This window comes from Oncorhynchus kisutch, linkage group LG3, assembly GCF_002021735.2.
Source record: "Oncorhynchus kisutch isolate 150728-3 linkage group LG3, Okis_V2, whole genome shotgun sequence".
In the NCBI taxonomy this organism is placed as follows: domain Eukaryota; kingdom Metazoa; phylum Chordata; class Actinopteri; order Salmoniformes; family Salmonidae; genus Oncorhynchus; species Oncorhynchus kisutch.
Window position 1 is genome coordinate 19,117,411 of NC_034176.2, and position 22,674 is coordinate 19,140,084.

At 43.6% G+C, this 22,674-nt stretch overlaps 1 protein-coding gene across 2 annotated transcripts in view; it reads right to left on the bottom strand.

Annotated features, from left to right (window-relative positions):
- LOC109871534 (nuclear receptor ROR-beta-like) overlaps window positions 1-22,674 on the bottom strand; it is a 30,995-nt gene that overhangs the window by 2,382 nt on the left and 5,939 nt on the right. The window contains exons 1-7 of one of the 2 annotated variants that reach the window (XM_031818487.1): window positions 7,130-7,315; window positions 5,809-5,894; window positions 5,479-5,620; window positions 4,407-4,835; window positions 3,314-3,435; window positions 1,678-1,810; window positions 1,398-1,505 (exon numbers count right to left, since the gene is read on the bottom strand). In XM_031818487.1, the coding sequence (XP_031674347.1) occupies window positions 1,398-1,505; window positions 1,678-1,810; window positions 3,314-3,435; window positions 4,407-4,835; window positions 5,479-5,620; window positions 5,809-5,894; window positions 7,130-7,148 (1,039 nt within the window). In that variant the 5' untranslated portion in view covers window positions 7,149-7,315. Of the gene's footprint in view, window positions 1-1,397; window positions 1,506-1,677; window positions 1,811-3,313; window positions 3,436-4,406; window positions 4,836-5,478; window positions 5,621-5,808; window positions 5,895-7,129; window positions 7,316-22,674 lie in introns of those variants that run through there. The other variant, XM_020462425.2, reaches the window with a different exon arrangement.

A 22,674-nucleotide genomic window follows, 5' to 3' on the forward strand; every position in this document is an offset into this window, starting at 1 on the left:
GATCTCACCCGTGGGGTCAAAATGATCACAAGTGAGCAAAAATCCCAGAACCACACGGGGGGACCTAGTGAAAGACCTGCAGAGAGCTGGGACCAAAGTAACAAAGCCTACCATCAGTAACACACTACGCCGCCAGGGACTCAGACGTGCCAGACGTGTCCCCCTGCTTAAGCCAGTACATGTCCAGGCCCGTCTGCAGTTTGCTAGAGAGCATTTGGATGATCCAGAAGAAGATTGGGAGAATGTCATATGGTCAGATGAAACCAAAATATAACTTTTTGGTAAAAACTCAACTCGTCGTGTTTGGAGGACAAAGAATGCTGAGTTGCATCCAAAGAACACCATACCTACTGTGAAGCATGGGGTGGAAACATCATGCTTTGGGGCTGTTTTTCTGCAAAGGGACCAGGAAGACTGAGCCGTGTAAAGGAAAGAATGAATGGGGCCTGTATCGTGAGATTTTGAGTGAAAACCTCCTTCCATCAGCAAGGGCATTGAAGATGAAAGGAAGCTGGGTCTTTCAGCATGACAATGATCCCAAACACACCGCCCGGGCAATGAAGGAGTGGCTTCGTAAGAAGCATTTCAAGGTCCTGGAGTGGCCTAGCCAGTCTCCAGATCTCAACCCCATAGAAAATCTTTGGAGGGAGTTGAAAGTCCGTTTTGCCCAGCAACAGCCCCAAAACATCACTGCTCTAGAAGAGATCTGCATGGAGGAATGGGCCCAAATACCAGCAACAGTGTGTGAAAACCTTGTGAAGACTTACAGAAAACGTTTGACCTCTGTTATATACCCTTTTTGGCAATGACAAAGTATTGAGATAAACTTTTGTTATTGACCAAATACTTATTTTCCACCATAATCTGCAAATAGATTAATTAAAAATCCTACAATGTGATTTTCTGGAATTTTTATTCTAATTTTGTCTGTCATAGTTGAAGTGTACCTATGATGAACATTGCAGGCCTCTCTCATCTTTTTAAGTGGGAGAACTTGCACAATTGGTGGCTGACTAAATACTTTTTTGCCCCACTATATGTTGTAGTCCTATAGTTATACTGTAGTCTCATAGTTATGCTGTAGTCTCATAGTTATGCTGTAGTCTCATGGTTATACTGTAGTCTCATAATTATACTGTAGTCTCGTGAAAAATAAGAATACAGTGAACAGAGAAACACTCATACAAACTATTCACTGAAGTGTTTTCCCATCCTACTACAGTTATGTATGCAATTCTGTTACTTCTATGAATGTAATATGTAACAAATCAGAGTTCAGGGTCAGGTCAGAGACTACCCAATATCTTGTCCAGAGCATTATGAGTACAGTAGTACATCATGCTACTTAGATGGCCGTAGATGGAGGCGGTACAGTATCACTAGCAGCAGTGCCTTACCTAGTGCTTTGAACATCTGCATGCCCCCGTACTTCCCCTCAAACAGTACTGTGTTGTTGAGTGGGTTAAACGCCCGACACATTCTAACCAGGACCACCTCCAGACAACCTAGAGAGAGACAAAGAAAGATGTTAGTCTTTTTGCAAATCTAATACCTTTTCCCACATTGATACAATATTGTCTTGTCACCATTTGTTGTATGTTTTTGTTGAAAGGAGGTGGAAACAACGCTGTTTCAACCAGGAGACTTGTTTCCAATGGGCAAGCAGGGTGAGGTCACCTGACTTGAGCAGGAGGATCTGGTCGTTCTGGCAAAGCTCCATGAAGCCTGAGATGCGCTTGGCAAACTCCACCACATACTGGATGGAATGGGTGATCTGGATGGCACACTGCTGCCACAGCACATCTCGCGTCTGCAAAGAAACACACACTTTGGTATGTTTTTATTTTTATTTCACCTTTATTTAACCAGGTAGGCCAGTTGAGAACACCTTTATTTAACCAGGTAGGCTAGTTGAGAACACCTTTATTTAACCAGGTAGGCCAGTTGAGAACAAGTTCTCATTTAAAACTGCGACCTGGCCAAGATAAAGCAAAGAAAGTGCGACAAAAACAACAACACAGAGTTACACATGGGATAAACAAACATACAGTCAATAACACAATAGAAAAATATGTATACAGTGTGTGCAAATGAAGTAAGGAGGTAGGGACATATCCACAGACAAATCAACACGTGTGTTATGACAGCTGTGTACATATCATGAACACAACTTTGAAACACTACTATAGCACTTGTGCAAATACAAACAGTATTTCACCCACATGTTTATGCCACAGGACTGTGCACACAACAAGACATGCAGAAGAGTTGTATTTGGGTCACCCCTTTGTGCTGTTCAATGAAGTACACTACAAAGACAGGAATTTGTATCAAATGAATACTTGTAAAATAGTCAGCTCCATCACTACTCGGAATATCCAAAGTACAATATCAGCAAGTTGTCTTTGTGTTCTATAGTTTCTAGCTGTAGGATGAATCTCCATGGATAATATTTCAAAGGGTTCTTCTGTAATGACCCATAATCCATTAGACACAGAGGAATGAGAGAGGTCACAGTGGTAAAGGAACTACTGCTCTGTTACATAGACACACACACACAGGCAGAGAGGAGGAGCAAGAGAGAGAAACAGAAGAAGGAGAAACGAGCAGAGAAAGAACTTGAGAAAGAAAAGAGAAAAAGTGGGAGGTGAGATACTAAAAAAAAAGAGATTTAAATTGTGATAATAGGGGAGGAAAGAGACATTTAAATAGTGAATATAGGAGAGGAAAAGGACATTTAAATAGTGAATATAGGAGAGGAAAGAGACATTTAAATAGTGAATATAGGAGAGGAAAGAGACATTTAAATAGTGAATATAGGAGAGGAAAGAGACATTTAAATAGTGAATATAGGGGAGGAAAGAGACATTTAAATAGTGAATATAGGAGAGGAAAGAGACATTTAAATAGTGAATATAGGGGAGGAAAGAGACATTTAAATAGTGAATATAGGAGAGGAAAGAGACATTTAAATAGTGAATATAGAGGAGGAAAGAGACATTTAAATAGTGAATATAGGAGAGGAAAGAGACATTTAAATAGTGAATATAGGGGAGGAAAGAGACATTTAAATAGTGACGATGGAGTTGGGGGGTGTATAGGGGAGGAAAGAGACATTCGATGACGATGGAGTTGGAGGGGGTGTATAGGGGAGGAAAGTGGCATTGGATGACAATGGAGTTGGGGGGGGGGGTGCTCAGAGGTTGTCGCTAAGTGAGCAGTGCAAGTCAGCTGGTCACAAGGAACACACAGACACACACGAACACACACTGGTCACAAGGAACACACAGACACACACTGGTCACACACTCACTTTGCTCTGGTACATCTTGATGTCATCGTAGGAGTGTGTTTGCCAGGCCAGCTGCTGCAGCTCATCTGCTGTGTATTGACAGGTCTCCAGGTGAGACTTTATAATGTTCTGGGCGATACGATCTATGGAGGGAGAGGACAGAGAAGAGACAGTCACACACAAATTTGAGCAAAATGGTAGCTTATCATTCATTGTCTATGGGAGCGTGAAACTGATGAACCGATCATAAGTTTAGTGAAGTTTAGTGTTCAACCTCCCAAAGTTTCAGTCCTCACGCAACTTTGTATGTGGTCTTGTCCACCAGGCTTTGAGACGAGGTTACTTTTTATGTAGCATCATTTTAATCTGTATTGTAGAAATGTTAATTTTTTTTGTTTGAATGTTGGCGCTAATTGAAACGGGGTATAGAAAACAGCAGAACCGATGTTTACAAGAATCAGGGAATGTAATTGTAAACCTCCACCCGAGTAGAAGTGTGACAAATATGGAATGCACTAGTAAAACTGTGTTCCACTAAATTGACATTATAGCCTTTGTAAGGCAGGCCACACATTAAGGCAGGCCACACTCTCAATGGGGGTTTCTTGCATTGATGGGCTAAGCTTAAATATGACGCATGGACAGCTCTCTCTCGCTCTCTTTCTCTCTCTCTTCCTCCCTCCCTCTCTTTCTCTCTCTCTCTCTTCTTCCCTCCCTCTCTCTCTCTCTCTCTTCCTCCCTCTCTCTCTCTCTCTCTTCCTCCCTCTCTTTCTCTCTCTCTCTCTTCTTCCCTCCCTCTATCTCTCTTTCTTTCTCTCTCTCTCTCTTCCTCCCTCCATCTCTCTCTTCCTCCCTCCCTCTCTTTCTCTCTCTCTCTCTTCCTCCCTCTCTCCCTAAGCCTGTTTGATCTCCTGTCCCACACACAGCTTATCACACTGACTCACACTCCTTTAGCCTCACCATGACACCCTCCTATTCAAATCATCAATTAAGGCCTGGTATCTTCCTGCACTATGCAACACTCACTCAGAGACGGCATCATGCATGTTTTCGAGGGGGCACTGACGGCCAAATTTGATATCTTTGAATGAACTTAACCGTAACCCTTAGTTACCTAGCTCTCCCATGCTGACATTGCTGTGCGCCAGCTGACTGTCCTGGTAGGTGCTATAGTTGAACAGGTTAGCCACAGGGGTCAGGTCGTACACCGGCTCCTGCTTGATGTGCTTAATGCCCGCCAAGTCCAGGCCTGACTGGTCCGGGGAGGGCTGGGTGGAGTCCATACCATGGTAGTAGCCACCCGTGGCACCACCGTTCACCTGGCCCTTGGGGAGCTCGATGACGTGGCCGTTGGCGTAAGTGCCTCCGATCTCGTGGTTGAGGGTGCTGAGGCCGTTGGTCAGGCTGGAGGAGTAGACACGCGCCAGGGCCTCTGCCTCACACGTCTGCTGCTGCCGCTCATTCAGGATCCGCTGCTGGTGCTTCTGTACCTCGGCGTACAGGCTGTCACGCTGCTTCTTGGACATGCGGCCAAACTTCACCGCTACGCACGGAGAGGGAGAGGGAGAGGTTGTTTATTAGTCACATTGTGTTTATTTTCTCTCAGCTTCACCTGGGCTTTAGACATTGTGTTGGTGACAAACTTTATTTAAAAAAAACATTGTTTTTTTTACCCCTTTTTCGCCCTAATTTGGTATCCAATTGGTAGTTACAGTCTTGTCTCATCGCTGCAACTCCCATACGGACTCAGGAAGGTCGAGAGCCGTGCGTCCTCCGAAACACACCCCAACCAAGCTCTTGACACAATGCCCACTTAACCCGGAAGCCAGCCGCACCAATGTGTCAGATGAAACACCCTACACCTGGCGTCGGTGTCAGTGTGCACTGCGCCCGGCCTGCAACAGGAGTCGCTAGAGTGCGATGGACAAAGACATCCCTGCCGGCTAAACCCTCCCCTAACCCGGATGACGCTGGGCCAATAGTGCACCGCCCCATGGGTCTCCCGGTCGTGGCCGGCTGCGACAGAGCCTGGACTCGAACCCAGAATCTCTAGTGGCACAGCTAGCACTGCCTTAGACCACTGCACCACTCGGGAGTAGGTGACAATCTTAAGTAGGTAAGTGTGTGTGTGTGTGTGTGTGTGTGTGTGTGTGTGTCTGTGTGTGTCTGTGTGTAAGCAGTCTCACCATCTCTGGACATTCCGAGTGCAAGACACTTCTGTAAACGGCAGTGCTGGCAGCGGTTTCGGTTGGTCCTGTCGATCAGACAGTTCCTCTGGCGAGGGCATGAGTATGCAGCGTTGTTCTGCTGACTTCGTCTGAAGAACCCCTACAGGACAACCACAACAGTCAGTTAACGGTCAGTCTATGTTTTGGAAAATAATAGAATAGAAAAGAGTTGACAGAGAGTAGAACGCAGATGCTGGAATAGAAATGAAGATATGAAACAGGAATGACAGGAGAATGATGGGGATAGAGTCAGACAGAGGGAACAACAGAGCTGTGTGGAGAACTCACTTTGCAGCCCTCACACGTGATGACTCCATAGTGGATTCCTGATGATTTGTCTCCACAGATTTTGCACGGTATAACTTCGATTTGGGCTGTGGACAAAGAGATGGGAGGGGGAAAACACACACACACCTGGATTACATAACTGTTTCATTGTGTCACACACACCTGGGTTACATAACCGTTTCATTGTGTCACACACACTTGCCTGTACTGTACCAGTATTAATGGCCACTCAACGTTCCCCCGACTGTCAGGGGGCTCATTAGGGTGTGTGTGCGTGGTTGTGTGTTTTTATCACATGACCCAGTGAGAGGGAACAGTGCTCCTAATCAGAAGGAACCTCTCCAGTTAACAGGACTCTGTGACATCCTGTTCATTTTAGCAGTGTTTTATGGTGTGGTAATGACAGGTGACAGACATTTTGTCATGAGGATGAGCAGGGGTCCTTAGATCTGGTCCCTGGATTGTAGTGGGGTTACATCACCAAAGTATCTTCATTTACTCACTCACTCACTCACTCACAGTGTACATGTAGTGTACTATAGGACTGAACTGTGTACTGTAGGTCTGAAATCGGCACACACAGAAACCTTTAGGAGTATCCTGTGACCACAGTAACCAGTGTGGCCACGTAGTTTGAGATGGAGAAGGATAGTGACAGATAGAGAGATAGCTAGAGAGAAATGATATATATATATATAGAGAGAGAGAGAGATAGATGGCACATATCTGCTGAGAATGCACACTCACTATAAGGAGATTAGACACGCAATCTAATCCTATATTATTTCCTTCCTCACACGCTGTTTCCCTGCTCTGCACACTGGCTGGCTAATCCAAAGCAGTAGGACCCTAATAACCTCTCTGCACCTGCAACTGCACTATTCTCCCAGAAATCAGGTAAAATGGCTACAAACAGACTAGACAAAATAATCATCCTATTTTCGGTTTGTGAAATAGTAATATTCCACAAATCTACAATAAGCAATTCTTCAGATTTAGCCAGAAACATAGAAAACAGAAATGACACATAACTTTGGTGACCCTGAGTATAGTCCCCCCAACAACAAAAAAAGGGACCGAAAACTGAGTTATGTTCATAAGGAACTAAACGGACTGAAAAGGGGAGGGACTACCTGGATTTGTCCAATAAGGAACATACGTTTTTGTTTTACATACTCTACATACTGTAGAGCAATAACAGAAAAGCTGCAAAGTACACGATAAATGACTGTAAGGGTTAATCTTCTAACGTTCTAACCTAAGCTTCTGATATTAATGTAGTAATTTAGGGTAAAAGGCAATGTCCAAAAGTATGTCTTACCTACGACATCCGTTTTCATTTTCGGTGGAGACAAGCACGCATAAACAGATGTACACACACCGTTCTGTGTTGCAGCTGCAATAGGATGACAGGTGTTTCAATGTGTGTGCTAATGAATGTGTCCATAGGTATGTCTTATGTGTCTGATTGGTTTACGGCTAGGACTTAATTGGTCTGATCAGCAGTGTTTGAAGTGTGTGTGTATGTGGTTTTTATGTGATCTGTGTGTGCAGTGTCATAATGGGATTAGCGCAGAAAGATGATGACTACTCGGGAGTTGCGTCTGCTGTCTAAGCTGTATGGGGCTGTCTTGTACCTCTTTACCCAGGAAGGTACGTCCCACTCCCCCCTCAAAGCCTGAGTCAGAGAGGGTCTAACTGGGGGTCTTAATGACCATGACCTCTGTGACCCCTTAGCCCCAGACCATGTGCTGACTTAAGGTCAGTTTGATCCTGACCCCACCTGACCCAGGACACTATACTAGACAGACGGACGGACGTACTGGCTGACTCCCAATCAGCCAGACAGACAGAAATGTAAAGAATGTAAGAATGTCCTAGTTCAAATAAAATGTTATTTGTCACATGCGCCAAATACAACAGTGAAATGCTTACTTACAAGCCCTTAACCAACAATGCAGTTCTAAGAAAATCCCTAAAAAGTAAGAGATAAGAATAACAAATCATTAAAGAGCAGCAGTGAATAACAATAGCGGGGCGATATACAGAGGCAATGTGTCAATGTGCGGGGGGCACCGGTGTCAAGGTAATTGAGGTAATTATGTACATGCAGGTAGAGTTATTAAAGTGGCTAAGCATAGATAATAACAGAGAGTAGCAGCAGCGTGGGGGGGGGGGGGGGGGGGGGGTCAATGGAAATAGTCTGGGTAGCCATTTGATTAGCTGTTCAGGAGTCTTATGGCTTGGGGGTAGAAGCTAATTAGAAGCCTCTTGGACCTAGACTTGACGCTCCAGGACCACTTGCCGTGCGGGAGCAGAGAGAACAGTCTATGACTAGGGTGGCGGGAGTCTTTGACCATTTTTAGGGCTTTCCTCTGACACCGCCTGGTATAGAGGTCCTGGGTGGCAGGAAGCATGGCCCGGGCGATGTACTGGGCCGTACGCACTACCCTCTGTAGTGCCTTGCAGTCAGAGGCGGAGCAGTTGCCATGCCAGGTGGTGATGCAACCCGTCAGGATGCTCTCGATGGTGCAGCTGTAGAACCTTTTGAGGATTTGAGGACCCATGCCAAATCTTTTCAGTCTCCTGAGGGGGAATAGGTTTTGTCGTGCCCTCTTCACAACTGTCTTGGTGTGCTTGGACCATGTTAGTTTGAGGGTGATGTGGACACCAAGGAACTTGAAGCTCTCAACCTGCTCCACTACAGCCCTGTCGATGAGAATGGGGGCGTGCTCTGCCCTCCTTTTCCTGTAGTCCACAATCATCTCCTTTGTCTTGATCACGTTGAGGGAGAGGTTGTTGTCCTTGCACCACACTGTCAGGTCTCTGACCTCCTATAGGCTGTCTCATCGTTGTCGGTGATCAGGCCTACCATTGTTGTGTCATCAGCAAACTTCAGGATGGGACTGAGCACGCACCCCTGAGGGGACCCCTTTTTGAGGATCAGCATAGCAGATGTGTTGTTACCTACCCTTACCACCTGGGGGTGGCACGCCAGGAAGTCCAGGATTCAGTTGCAGATGGATGTGTTTAGTCCCAGGGTCCTTAGCTTAGTGATGAGCTTTGAAGGCACTATGGTGTTGAACGCTGAGCTGTAGTCACTGAATAGCATTCTCATTCCTTTTGTCCAGATATGAAAGGGCAGTGTGGAGTGCAATATAGATTGCATCATCTGTGGATCTTTTGGTGCGGTATTCAAATTGGAGTGCGTCTAGGGTTTTTGGGATAATGGAGTTGATGTGAGACATGACCAGCCTTTCAAAGCATTTCATTGATAAAGACGTGAGTGCTATGGGTCGGTAGTGATTTAGGCAGGTTACCTTAGTGTTCTTGGGCTCAGGGACTATGGTGGTCTGCTTGAAACATGTTGGTATTACAGACTCAGACAGGGAGAGGTTGAAAATGTCAGTAAAACACTTACCAGTTGGTCAGTGCATATTCGCAGTACACGTCCTGGTAATCTGTCTGGCCCAGCGGCCTTGAGAATATTGACCTGTTTAAAGGTCTTACTCACATCTGTTGCGGAGAGCTTGATCACTCAGTCGTCCGGAACAGCTGATGCTCTCATGCATGTTTCAGTGTTACTTGCCTCAATGCTAGAATAGAAGCTATTTAGCTCGTCTGATAGGCTCATGTCACTGAGCAGCTGTCGGCTGTGCTTCCCTTTGTAGTCTGTAATAGTTTGCAAGCCCTGCCACATCCGACGAGCATCGTAGCCGGTGTAGTATGATTGAATCTTAGTCCTGTATTGACGCTTTGCCTGTTTGACAGTTCGTCGGAGGGCATAGCGGAATTTCTTATAAGCTTCTGTTCTGTCCTGCTGATAGAGTGTATATCCCGCCAGCTGTATGTTCTTAATGTCGTCGTTCAGCCATGACTCTGTGAAATATAAGATATTACAGTTTTTAATGTCCCGTTGGTAGGATATACGCGCTTTCAGTTCGTCCCATTTGTTTTCCAGCGATTGAACGTTAGCTAGCAGAACGGAAGGGGTTAATACAAAAAAAATAAAAAAAAATAACGACTGATAAGGGGTACGAGAAGGTCGTCTTCGAGAACTGAAAACCCTTAGCAGTCAGAACAGACAGGACTTACTGACCCTCTTCAAACCCCCATTCATATCCTCTTCTACCTATTATTTTCTCTAATGGATCTACAAGCTCTTACGTACCCATGGTGAATGAGAATTATCCATTTAGAGTACTAGTTGACAAAGTTAGCTGCTAAATTGCCCATACCCCACCCCATAGACAGCCACCACAAGCATCTCTTTCAGGCTCAACATTAATGAACAGATAGCACATTAATAAACGAAAGCACAACCAACAATTATTGAGCATGATCTCTCTGTGTGTGTGTGTGCGTGCGTGTGTTAAGTTCCAATGTATATGTTTGATAGCTGCTGTGTGTGGACTGGGACTGGGACTGTGAGTGTAATGAAGTTAGTACTCTCTGGATTGGTTCTAGAGGTGACCCAGTTCCTAGCCAGCGCCAAACTGGGTCAGAGCAGCACAGTGCACTGGGATGGACTGGGCCGGACTGGGGAGGAAAACACACACAGACACATACACACACTGAGTGCTACAGTGAAGATGTCAATGGAAGCGGTGTCTAACGGTATATTTATAGTGAAAACAGGTCAGTTGTGCTGCAGGACATAAAGGTAATAAACAGAGACCGAATATAACCAGTAAACAAACACAGAACAAAACTGTGTGTGTGTGTGTGTGTGTGTATTCCACCACTCTCATTTAGTGCCATGTACAACCTTGTTCTGCTATACATCCCGGAATGTCTCTTTGTAGATCCTTTAAGAACAACTTTTACTTGGACTTCAAGGATGAACATGTTCAAAAGGGATTTATCAACTGACCAGTCTAAAGTTTAGAAAAACGGCTTGAGGGGTGTGTGGACCGACAAAGATTATAATCCGACTGTTTTGTTTGTGTTTCTGTGTTCGTCTGTATATGTGTGTGTAGACGTCTGTGTTGTTATGTGTGTGTGTTTGAGAGTGTCTGTGTGTGTTTCAGAATGTGTGTGCATGTGTTAGAGAGAGTGTGTTTCAGATTGTGTGTGTGTGATTCAGTGGGTGTGATAGTGTGTTTCAGAATGTGTTTGTGTGGGTGTGTTTCAAAGTGTGTGTGCATAGCCACCGGGCCTGTCAGGTGAAATAAGGAGCGAGTCATGACAGTTTGGCTGTTGCTAAGGCGACCACTCACTCGTTCCTGTCGTCTGGCTGTCAGAGCAATGATTCGCTGAGCAGTCACACACATGCCTACAGGAAGTGATATCACCAAACTCTGGAGATTGTCTTGCTTACTATCACATTCTAAGTAGGTTCCTTCTTACTGCCTCCTCTCACTTGGTGTTGGTGCCAACACTGGTCATACTTTACACCAAGTGGCTCTAGAACTGTCTATTTACATAGTAGTCACACAGACAGGTACATTGTGAATACAGTTCAGTTACGACTGTATATGGAACACCTGTGCTTCAGGAGATTATTCATGATTCTGCAAAGTTTAGAACAGATAGATAGCAGATAGAGAGCTGCAGATAGAAGTGTGGTGTATAGAACTACATTAATGATTCCTAGGCCCTCTAACTGGCTGGCTGTGTGGGTATGGCTGCCCTCTGACTGGCTGGCTGTGTGGGTGTGGCTGCCCTCTGACTTGCTGGCTGTGTGGGTGAGAGCTAGGCCCTGACTGGCAGTCCTGATTTATCCTGAAGTTATGTAAGAGCCGTAGTGCAGCGCTGGCGATTCCATGGCCAAGATGAGCTCAGCCCCACAATCTCCTCAGAGAGAGATAGAGATACAGAGAGAGATAGACACACATTCAGACAGACAGACGTGTTACAGTCATCTAACGGAAAGAGTTTTGTGAGGTGGACTGTGGGTGTCTGGTTGGTACAGTGAGTGATGTATGGTGAAATGGCACGTGGAGTGTGTTAATTGATTTTTAATGAAGTGAGGAACTCCACTCAGTCTCATGGGCTCCCTACTCTCTAAATAGAGCCTTAATTAGCTTCATTTGAGGAGATGGGAGCATCCGCACATGAACACTGGCTTACCATAATTCAATTTGTAGTGAACAAACACACGCACACACACACACACAAAGGGATATGGGCACAAAGCAGCAAGACAACATCAATACTAAGCGCAATGTTCAACCAGCAGTCGTCCTTACCTCGGGCACCTCTCAAACTGTGTGGTGATGCTTGTTACCACTAGGTGTTGCTGTATTTCAACAGCCGTAAGGGCTATTTGTTATGTAAGTGTGAACAGAAGGGGCAGACTGGACATGCATGTTTCATCCATTAGCTAAAGGGGGCTAGTTACAAAAACACACCCAGGGCTATACTGTGTTCAGCATGCTGTTGCCATGGAATAGCAGCAATAGGAGTTATGTTGTTACTTTTGTTACTGCTCACACACACATGCACACACAGCCTGACCCTCACACCTGTGTTTTCACTAGGGTCACCAATGCCTACATTGACTCACTTGGATGGCTCTGGCATCGTGGCAGCAGCCGGGTATTATGGGTAATTACTCAGACCTGATTGTATGGTTGGCACTGTCTCCATGGGGTCCGTCCAGACTCTGGGTAATAACACAGGGCAGGGGCTTCTCCCATCCCCTCCCGCCTGCCTGTGTGTTGTGGGGCAAACATGTCTTTGTCCAGTAGCCATGTTGAACATTAGCCATGATGCATCATGGATTGCTCCCCGTCCCCCTTCCCTCCCTCATATGTCAGAGGGAACAGGCTCATCCAATTTTCCGCGAGGTGCAGTGCACTCTGGGTAATTGCTCATGGGGCAGCAGGTCTGGGATCAGCTGCATTGGGCTCATGGAATCCAGCTCTGTGTTCTGATTGGACACGTCAGAGAGGGTACAGAAGGGGGCCACTGGCTGGCATCCAACGCATCGATACACACTCACATGCGCACGCAGACACATACAGAAAAGTGTACATATGTATGCACACGTACAAATCACATCGTGAAATGCAGAAATGTACTGTACACTCAAACACAGCGGTAGATAATACATAGGATTTAGAAATGCTATGGCAACACTATAAAGTCAGTGGTTCCCAAACTGAGTGTTCAGCAGGGTCCCCCCCCCAATTTTATTTTTTACAAATTATAATAATATATATATATATACAGTACCAGTCAAAAGTTTGGACACACCTACTCATTCCAGGGTTTTTCTTTATTTTGACTATTTTCTAATAGTGAAGACTTAAAAACCATCAAGCGCTATGATGAAACTGGCTCTCATGAGGACCGCCACAGGAATGGAAGACCCAGAGTTACCTCTGCTGCAAAGGGTAAGTTCATTAGAGTTACCAGCCTCAGAAATTGCAGCTGAAATAAATGCTTCACAGAGCTCAAGTAACAGACACATTTCAACATCAACTATTCAGAGGAGACTGTGTGAAACAGCCTTCATGGTTGAATTGCTGCAAAGAAACCACTACTAAAGGACACCAATGCTTGGGCCAAGAAACACGAGCAATGGACATTAGACCGGTGGAAATCTGTCCATTGGTATGATGTGTCCAAATTGGAGATTTTTGGTTCCAACCGCCGTGTCTTTGAGAGACGCAGAGTAGGTGAATGGATGATCACCGCATGTGTGTTCCCACCGTGAAGCATGGAGGAGGAGCTGTGATGGTGTGGGGGTGCTTTGCTGGTGACACTCTCTGTGATTTATTTAGAATTCAAGGCACATTAACCAGCATGGCTACCACAGCTTTCTGCAGCAATACACCATCCCATCTGGTTTGTGCTTAGTGGTACTATCATTTGTTTTTCAACAGGACAATGACCCAACACACCTCCAGGCTGTGTAAAGGCTATTTGAAGGAGAGTGATGGAGTGCTGCATCAGATGACCTGGCCTCCACAATCACCCGACCTCAACCCATTTGGGATGAATTGGGCCGCGGAGTGAAGGAAAACAGCCAACAAGTGCTCAGCATATGTGGGAAGTCCTTCAAGACTGTTGGAAAAGCCTTCCAGGTGAAGCTGGTTGAGAGAATGCCAAGCGTGTGCAAAGCTGTCGTCAAGGCAAAGGGTGGCTACTTTAAAGAATCTAAAATATAACATATATTTTGATTTGTTTAACACTTTTTGGTTACTACATGATTCCATATGTGTTACTTCAAAGTTTTGATGTCTTCACTATTATTCTACAATGTAGAAAAATAGTACAAATAAAGAAAAACCCTGGAATGAGTAGGTGTGTCCAAACTTTGACTGGTAGTGTATTTTAAAATTATTATATATATTTTTTTAAAGGATCTCAGTCCGGCTTTAAACTTTCTCTTGAAAGTTGTAATAGTGGAAGGTGCATTTTCGAAATTGGGTAGTGCATCATCAGTTTTCCTTTGTCATGTTAGTCATTTCATAACATAGAGAGCTATTTATAACTTGTCAAAAATGTCCAGATTAACTAGCCCATGTCAGCTAATGCTTTTATATTCTGTTTAGTTTTTCTAGGCCATAGATATTTTTTTATTTTTTTTGTCACTCAAATATCACGAATACACATTAGACATTAGTCATGAACAGTATTTGTACCCATAGAAATAGACATGGCGCAGGGGAGGGGTGAGGGCGGGGGATGTTCCCCAATGCTAGAAGGGGGGCCCGAGTGAAACATTTTGGGAACCTCTGCTATAAGTGAAGCCCATACAACACTGTGGGGTTCATGGTAAGTGGCCCTGAAATGGGGAGGTATGCAAGGGAGGCTTGGGAAATACTCCACAGGGTAGACTCGATCCCAATGCCCCTTTCCCTCCCCAAACACCCTCACCCCCTCTCGTCCCTCCCACCCTTCTGTCCCCTCAGGTTCTTCCCAACACCCTCCTCTGTGATCCACCCTCAGGCTTGACCTCTGAACTTTCCTTAGAGAGAGACAGAGAGGAACAAGTCCAAGGGTGATGTGACCACAGCATCTGGTCTACCCCTTCTGAGAGCAGGGGTAGGCTACACACTGTTGCAGAGCTACTGATGATAATGATCCAAATAATGTATTTGTAAGTAAATGCCTGGAGCACCGCTCCCTAACCCTCCCTTAAACAAACCCACTCATCTTCCTATGATTTTGGTCTTGGTCCTAATTGTAGATGATGTGTGTGTGCTTGTGTACAAGTGTTTGTGTGTGCGTGCATGCATGAGTAAGAAGGGAAGGGTATAGGGGACTAATAGCTTACAACTTAATTTAGAAACATGCATATTCCAGCTCATCTTGGAGGACACTAGCTAATCACATGGATCCAAAGGTACCAAACTACAACAATTGCCTTGGAGAGAGAGACTGTGTGTGTGTGTGTGTGTGTGTCAGGGATGGACGCTAATAGCTCGCCTTAGGCCACAATTTAACTGTCTAACAAGGTTTTCCCCAAAGTGGCCCCAGGGGCATCTTTCTCAAAGACAATCAAAGAGCTCTCTTCACATACAATATGAGTATTTCATCAAACCTTAATATGAAGACACTGTTTAAAACAAAAAGACTATTATGATTCTAGAAAATATATGAACACTATACATTGCACTAGATTGGCGGGTTTTACAATGTCATGACTTTATTTGTTCCATTGCAACAAGAAATCTCAATCAAGCACAGAAATAATATTTGAAACCAGCAGCTCTGGTACTGTGTTTCAAGATGTGGAAGTGCAGCAAACAAGAGAGAAATAGAACTGATAAAGCCCTGGAGACTCTCCTCAGTGAGATTAGGCACTGACGCTAATACAGGCTAATCTTTGCCACTCACAAAACATGCCACACTGACGCTAACCCCTACCTGTAGCTCATCCTTATAGTCAACACAGTAAGTGCTACAGGTATGCCACAACAAACAACCTTCTATGGGATACGATGGTGGGCAATGACTTTTTAAAGCATCTAATTGTGTTGTGGAATATGCTAAATGCATAATTAGTCTTCAGGAAATAGCTTTAGGTCATTACAAATCTGTTACTTCCATGGTAGCTATGGTCACCTCCTGTAGCAAGCATATAAATGCACTATATAATGACAGAAATGACACCTATTTTCCTCCTAGTACATAGTAAAGTGTGGAATGTAACAGGAAAACTCAACACTCATTTGGGGTAAGCAGCTGTGAGTGCAGTAATGGAGCTCTGGTGGTGGAGGTTACAATAGAAGCTAAGTGTCAGAAAGTACCACAAAGGGTTCTGCCTGCCTACCCACCGTCCAAGAAATATGCACAAGGTTACAAGTTTAGTAGCTGTCATTGTTCTATTGGTAACGTACATGCGCACACAAGCACACCCATCTGGTGAATTGTACACATACAGAAACCCAAATCAACCCGCTCACAAGATTATAATTTCACCATTGCATAACTCTTTCTCTCTGTCCCCCATCTCTCTCTCTCTGCATCTTTCTCCCTCTGCCCTCTCTCTTTCTCCTTTGCCCGTTACTTGTTCTCTCTGATTCACATCATGATGACCGCCACCCACAATCTCTAAAGCGTACACTTGGGATATAGCCAGGTGCTACTGAACAAAAGTAAGCTGATGAGGTCAAAGTTCAATCCCATATTGCACGACATCACACTACACCGCACTACCAGAGTGCGTCTGCTACCATCACTACCAGCCAGTGTATTAGACTAGATGAAGAATCCTGCCCGGATACGCTGCATCTATTAAGAGATACTGCCAGTGTGTTTAACTAGGACTTTCTAAAGAGAGAAAGCTTGTTTATTTAACTCAGAGTCGGGCAGCACTGGGGTGCTAGGGATCTCTTATCCCTCACAGCTGAGATAAAGTAGAAGAAATGTACTGTGCTGCAATGTAATGCTAGTCACACACACACACATCACACTGACTGAACATATTCCATTGCTCTCAGCGGGGTATTGCCTAGACTCCCCTCAAAAGCTGACGAAATAAAATCAACACGGAGCAGTCCCTAAGCAAACACACTTGGATTCCACTGGGAACCACACTGTACAGACACGTTCTACAGGCTACAGTATCTAAAATACACTGATAAATCAAACATGCACACACACACAACCTCTCCTCATTTGAGTTGAAAGCAGGAGTGAAAGAAGAGCAGACAGGTGGAGTGAGGAGAGACAGTGATACAGGGTTAGAGAGAGGATCGAGGAACACAGTTAGAGATAGATAGAGACTATACATAGTCATATGTGGACGTGTGTGTGTGTTGTGGTGCAACGCCTCAGTGTGGAGGATTAGCTCTCCTGGCCCGGGCTTTGAGTAATCTTTCCCCCAGTTACATAACACTGGGCCATTAGTCAGCAACACACACAATGAAAACATTTTCCTCTCTTTTATTCTGGTCATTCTTCAGGTACATGAACAAACATTTCACCACCACCACCAATAAAGGTTTGTAGGGATGCTTCTTCACCACAATGAATGATACTCAATGAAAGTAAGTTTGATGCTCCTAACTAAGACAATAATACACTGAACAAAAATATAAACGCAACATGCAACAATTTCAAAGAGTTACAGTTCATATGACAAAATCAGTCAATTGAAATAAATAAATTAGGCCCTGATCTATGGATTTCACATGATATGCATCTGTTGGTCACAGAGAACTTAAAAAAAAATGGGCCTCAGGATCTCGTCTTGGTATTTCTTTGCATTCAAATTTCCAGCGATAAAATGCAACTGTGTTCGTTGTCCGTAGTTTATGCCTGCCCATACCATAACCCCACTGCCACCATGGGGGCACTCTTTTCACAGCACACCGCTCGCCCACACGATGCTATACACGTGGTCTGCGGTTGTGAGGCCAGTTGGATGTTCTGTTAACGATGTTGGAGGTGGCTTATGCTAGAGAAATGAACATACAATTCTGTCAACGGCTCTGGTTTACATTCCTGCAGTCAGCATGCCAATTGCACGCTTCCTCAAAACTTGAGACATCTGTGGCATTGTGTTGTGTGACAAAACTGCACATTTTAGAGTGGCCTTTTATTGTCACCAGCACTATGTGCACCTGTGTAATGATCATGCTGTTGTATCAGCTTCTTGACATGCCACATCAGGCAGATGGATGGATTATCTTGGCAAAGGAGAAATGCGCACTAACAAGGATGTTAACAAATGTGTGCACAACATTTTGAGAGAAATTAGCTTTTTGTGCGTCTGGAACATTTCTGGGATATTTTTTTTAGCTCATGAAACATGGGGCCAACACTTTACATGTTGCCTTTATATTGTTGTTCAGTATATAAAGAATGCTGATCATGCTTTGGGAAATGTTGATGAAATGATGAGATGGATCATGTAATGTGATATAAATTATGTGTAGATTATGTCAATGATTAAACTATGCATTACAGTATAGATTATGTAAATGTTTAGACTATGCGTTACAGTATAGATTATGTAAATGTTTAGACTATGTATTACAGTATAGATTATGTTTATGATTAGACTATGCGTTACAGTATAGATTATGTAAATGATTAAACTATGCATTACAGTATAGATTATGTAAATGTTTAGACTATGCGTTACAGTATAGATTATGTAAATGTTTAGACTATGTATTACAGTATAGATTATGTAAATGTTTAGACTATGTATTACAGTATAGATTATGTAAATGTTTAGACTATGCGTTACAGTATAGATTATGTTTATGATTAGACTATGTATTACTGTATAGATTATGTAAATGATTAAACTGCGCATTACAGTATAGATTATGTAAATTATTAAACTGCGCATTACAGTATAGATTATGAAAATGTTTAGACTATGTATTACTGTATAGATTATGTAAATGATTAAACTGCGCATTACAGTATAGATTAAGTAAATTATTAGACTGCGTTACAGTATAGATTATGTAAATTATTAAACTGCGCATTACAGTATAGATTATGAAAATGTTTAGACTGTATTACTGTATAGATTATGTAAATGATTAAACTGCGCATTACAGTATAGATTAAGTAAATTATTAGACTGCGTTACAGTATAGATTATGTAAATTATTAAACTGCGCATTACAGTATAGATTATGTAAATGATTAGACTATGCGTTACAGTATAGAATATGTAAATGATTAGACTATGTATTATAGCATAGGTGATATAAATGATTCAACTATGCACAACAGTATATATTCTTTAAATGATTACATGATGCATTACAGTATAGATTATGTAAATGATTAAACTATTCATTACAGCATAGATTATGTAAATGATTAAACTGCACTACAACATAGATTATGTTGGGGATTGCTTCCGTAGAGCTTCAGGAGGCATCGATCCCCTGATCACGCTAGGATTGACTGATCAATGCAGATGCAGGATGTCTCATTCTATTGGCATTGGGATCTCATGCATGACATTCTGGCTATGCACTGTGTGTGTGTGTGTGTGTGTGTGTGTGTGTGTGTGTGTGTGTGTGTGTGTGTGTGTGTGTGTGTGTGTGTGTGTGTGTGTGTGTGAAACAGAGAGTGAAAAAAGCAATGTGAAAGGGAGTAGAGAAGGGGGAAGAGAGGGAGGAGAGAGACTGTGGGCTTGTTTGAGTGGAAAGGCTGAAGCAACCAACTGCAGACAAAAGTCGAGGAGTGAAGTCGGAGGAGGTACATCTGCTACAGCTGAAAGTCAGACACTGATGTGGTTTTCCAACAGCAAGGCTTAGTGCAACATGGCAGTGTTTGTTTGACCTCACCAAAATCCATTTTGGGTGAAAACGTTGTCAATAAACCAGTGAATTGGGAGCTTTAACACTGTGCGCAGGCTCTTTACTAACATGGCAGTGTTGCCATTGTTTATGAAGTTTTTCTTTGGAACATGTCTCCAACCCCCATATCACACACTCAAACTGTAAATATATGTGTGTACATTGTATTATCAATTGGGCAGAGAAAGCCTCAAATATCACATTAATTTCTATGGGTGTAAAGTACTTAAGTACAAATACTTTAAAGTCGTTTTTGAAGGTCTCTAACCTTAACTTAACTTCTATTTATATTTTATACTTTTACTTCACTACATTCCTGAAGAAAATAATGTAATTTTTACTTCATACATTTTCCCTGACACCCAAAAGTTCTCTTTACATTTTGACAGGAAAATGGTCCAATTCACACACTTATCAAGAGAACATCCCTGGTCATCCCTACTGCCTCTGATCTGGTGGACTCACTAAACAGAGAACATCCCTGGTCATCCCTACTGCCTCTGATCTGGTGGACTCACTAAACAGAGAACATCCCTGGTCATCCCTACTGCCTCTGATCTAGCAGACTCACTAAACAGAGAACATCCCTGGTCCTCCCTACTGTCTCTGATCTAGCAGACTCACTAAACAGAGAACATCCCTGGTCATCCCTACTGCCTCTGATCTAGCAGACTCAATAAACAGAGAACATCCCTGGTCATCCCTACTGCCTCTGATCTAGCAGACTCACTAAACAGAGAACATCCCTGGTCATCCCTACTGCCTCTGATCTAGCAGACTCACTAAACAGAGAACATCCCTGGTCATCCCTACTGCCTCTGATCTAGCAGACTCACTAAACAGAGAACATCCCTGGTCATCCCTACTGCCTCTGATCTAGCAGACTCACTAAACAGAGAACATCCCTGGTCATCCCTACTGCCTCTGATCTAGCAGACTCACTAAACAGAGAACATCCCTGGTCATCCCTACTGCCTCTGATCTGGCGGACTCACTAAACAGAGAACATCCCTGGTCATCCCTACTGCCTCTGATCTAGCAGACTCACTAAACAGAGAACATCCCTGGTCCTCCCTACTGTCTCTGATCTAGCAGACTCACTAAACAGAGAACATCCCTGGTCATCCCTACTGCCTCTGATCTGGCAGACTCACTAAACAGAGAACATCCCTGGTCATCCCTACTGCCTCTGATCTAGCAGACTCACTAAACAGAGAACATCCCTGGTCCTCCCTACTGTCTCTGATCTAGCAGACTCACTAAACAGAGAACATCCCTGGTCATCCCTACTGCCTCTGATCTAGCAGACTCACTAAACAGAGAACATCCCTGGTCATCCCTACTGCCTCTGATCTGGTGGACTCACTAAACACAAATGCTTTGTTTGTAAATTATGTCTGAGTGTTGGAGTGTGCCCCTCGCAATCCGTCAATTAAAAAATATATATATATATAAAATTGTGCCATCTGGTTTGCTTAATATAAGGAATTTGAAATTATTTATACTTTTACTCTTGATACTTATGTACATTTTAGCAATTTCATTTACTTTTGATACTTAAATATACTTTTACTCAAGTAGTATTTTCCTGGGTGACTTTCACTTTTACTTGAGTCATTTTCTATTAAGGTATCTTTACTATTACTCAAGTATGACAATTGAGTACTTTTTCCACCACTGTTAATTTGTACATATCCACTGTATACATATGAAACGCGACAAAGTTGCTTGCTGTTTAGTCACGTCTTTGGTCCCGTTCATGTGGGTCAAACAAAGACACTGTAATGATTGGATGACAAATAGTGCCTCCCACAATGAATGCGGTGACTACAAGTTGCAGCTGGTGAAGAGCAACTGCAGAAAATTGAAGTTGACCGCAGTCGAAAAGTCATGACCTTTGATCACATGGTTGTTGTTCATGCAGTCAACATGTAAACATACATCTAACAATTTCTATCCCCATAATGCAACACACTTTGAAATGCTGGTCACCGACGAGAAAAAAGTGATCCGCTCAAATGCGCCAACAGAGAGAGAAGAAGACAGTGAAAGGGGGGACTAGGGTTGCAAAGCTACTTGTAATATATCAAATTACTGGAATCTATGGGATCTTTGGTCATTTATACCTTAATAACTTGTATGTCTGTGTCCATATTGTCCATGAGTGTTTAATGGATAGACCATATGGTTGTTAATGGGATCGGGGTGTGAACTAAGGTGTTGATGGAAAGGCTTTGTTAACTAGTCCTACAGGCAGAAATGAGCAGTTTGGGAATATAGCTCTAGGATTACTAGTAGGGATGCACTGATATGACATTTTTGGCCGATACCGATATCTGATATTTTCCTTGCCAAAAAAATGATACCGATAACCGATATTTAAAAATGTTGCGGCCTTTTAAGCATTCTAGTACAGTTAAATAGTTAACACATACACACACATGGACGCAGCGGTCTAAGGCACTGCATCTCAGTGCAAGAGGCGTCACTACAGTCCCTGGTTCAAATCCAGGCTGTATCACATCCGGCCGTGATTGGGAGTCCCATAGGGCGGTGCACAATTGGTCCAGCGTTGTCCGGGTATGGCTGGGGTAGGCCGTCATTGTAAATAAGAATTTATTCTTAACTGATTTGCCTAGTTAAATAAAGGTTACACACACTGACCAAAAAGTTATTTTGTTGGCATTTAGGCATGTCCCCATTACCAGTAAAACATAATCAAGACCCATTTCTTTCACTTACTTCCTGTGCTGTTTTGTTGTTCATTTGTTCAGTCGTTTCATTCTCAACCAGGATTTCATCATACACGTCAAGCAGTGACGTTTCAGCTCTGTCTGTCCGTGGTCTCTCTTCCTCGGTGCGAACTGTCACTGAGTCCGTTGTCACTTGTCCAGCTGTGTATAACATTTCACGTAAACCCTGTTTCTTGTCTGCATCGAAGTAACGGTCGTTGTACCTAGCATCGAGCATGGAAGTAGCGGTCGTTGTACCTAGCATCGAGCATCGAAGTAGCGGTCGTTGTACCTAGCATCGAGCATGGAAGTAGCGGTCGTGTACCTAGCATCGAGCATGGAAGTAACGGTCGTTGTACCTAGCATCGAGCATCGAAGTAGCGGTCGTTGTACCTAGCATCGAG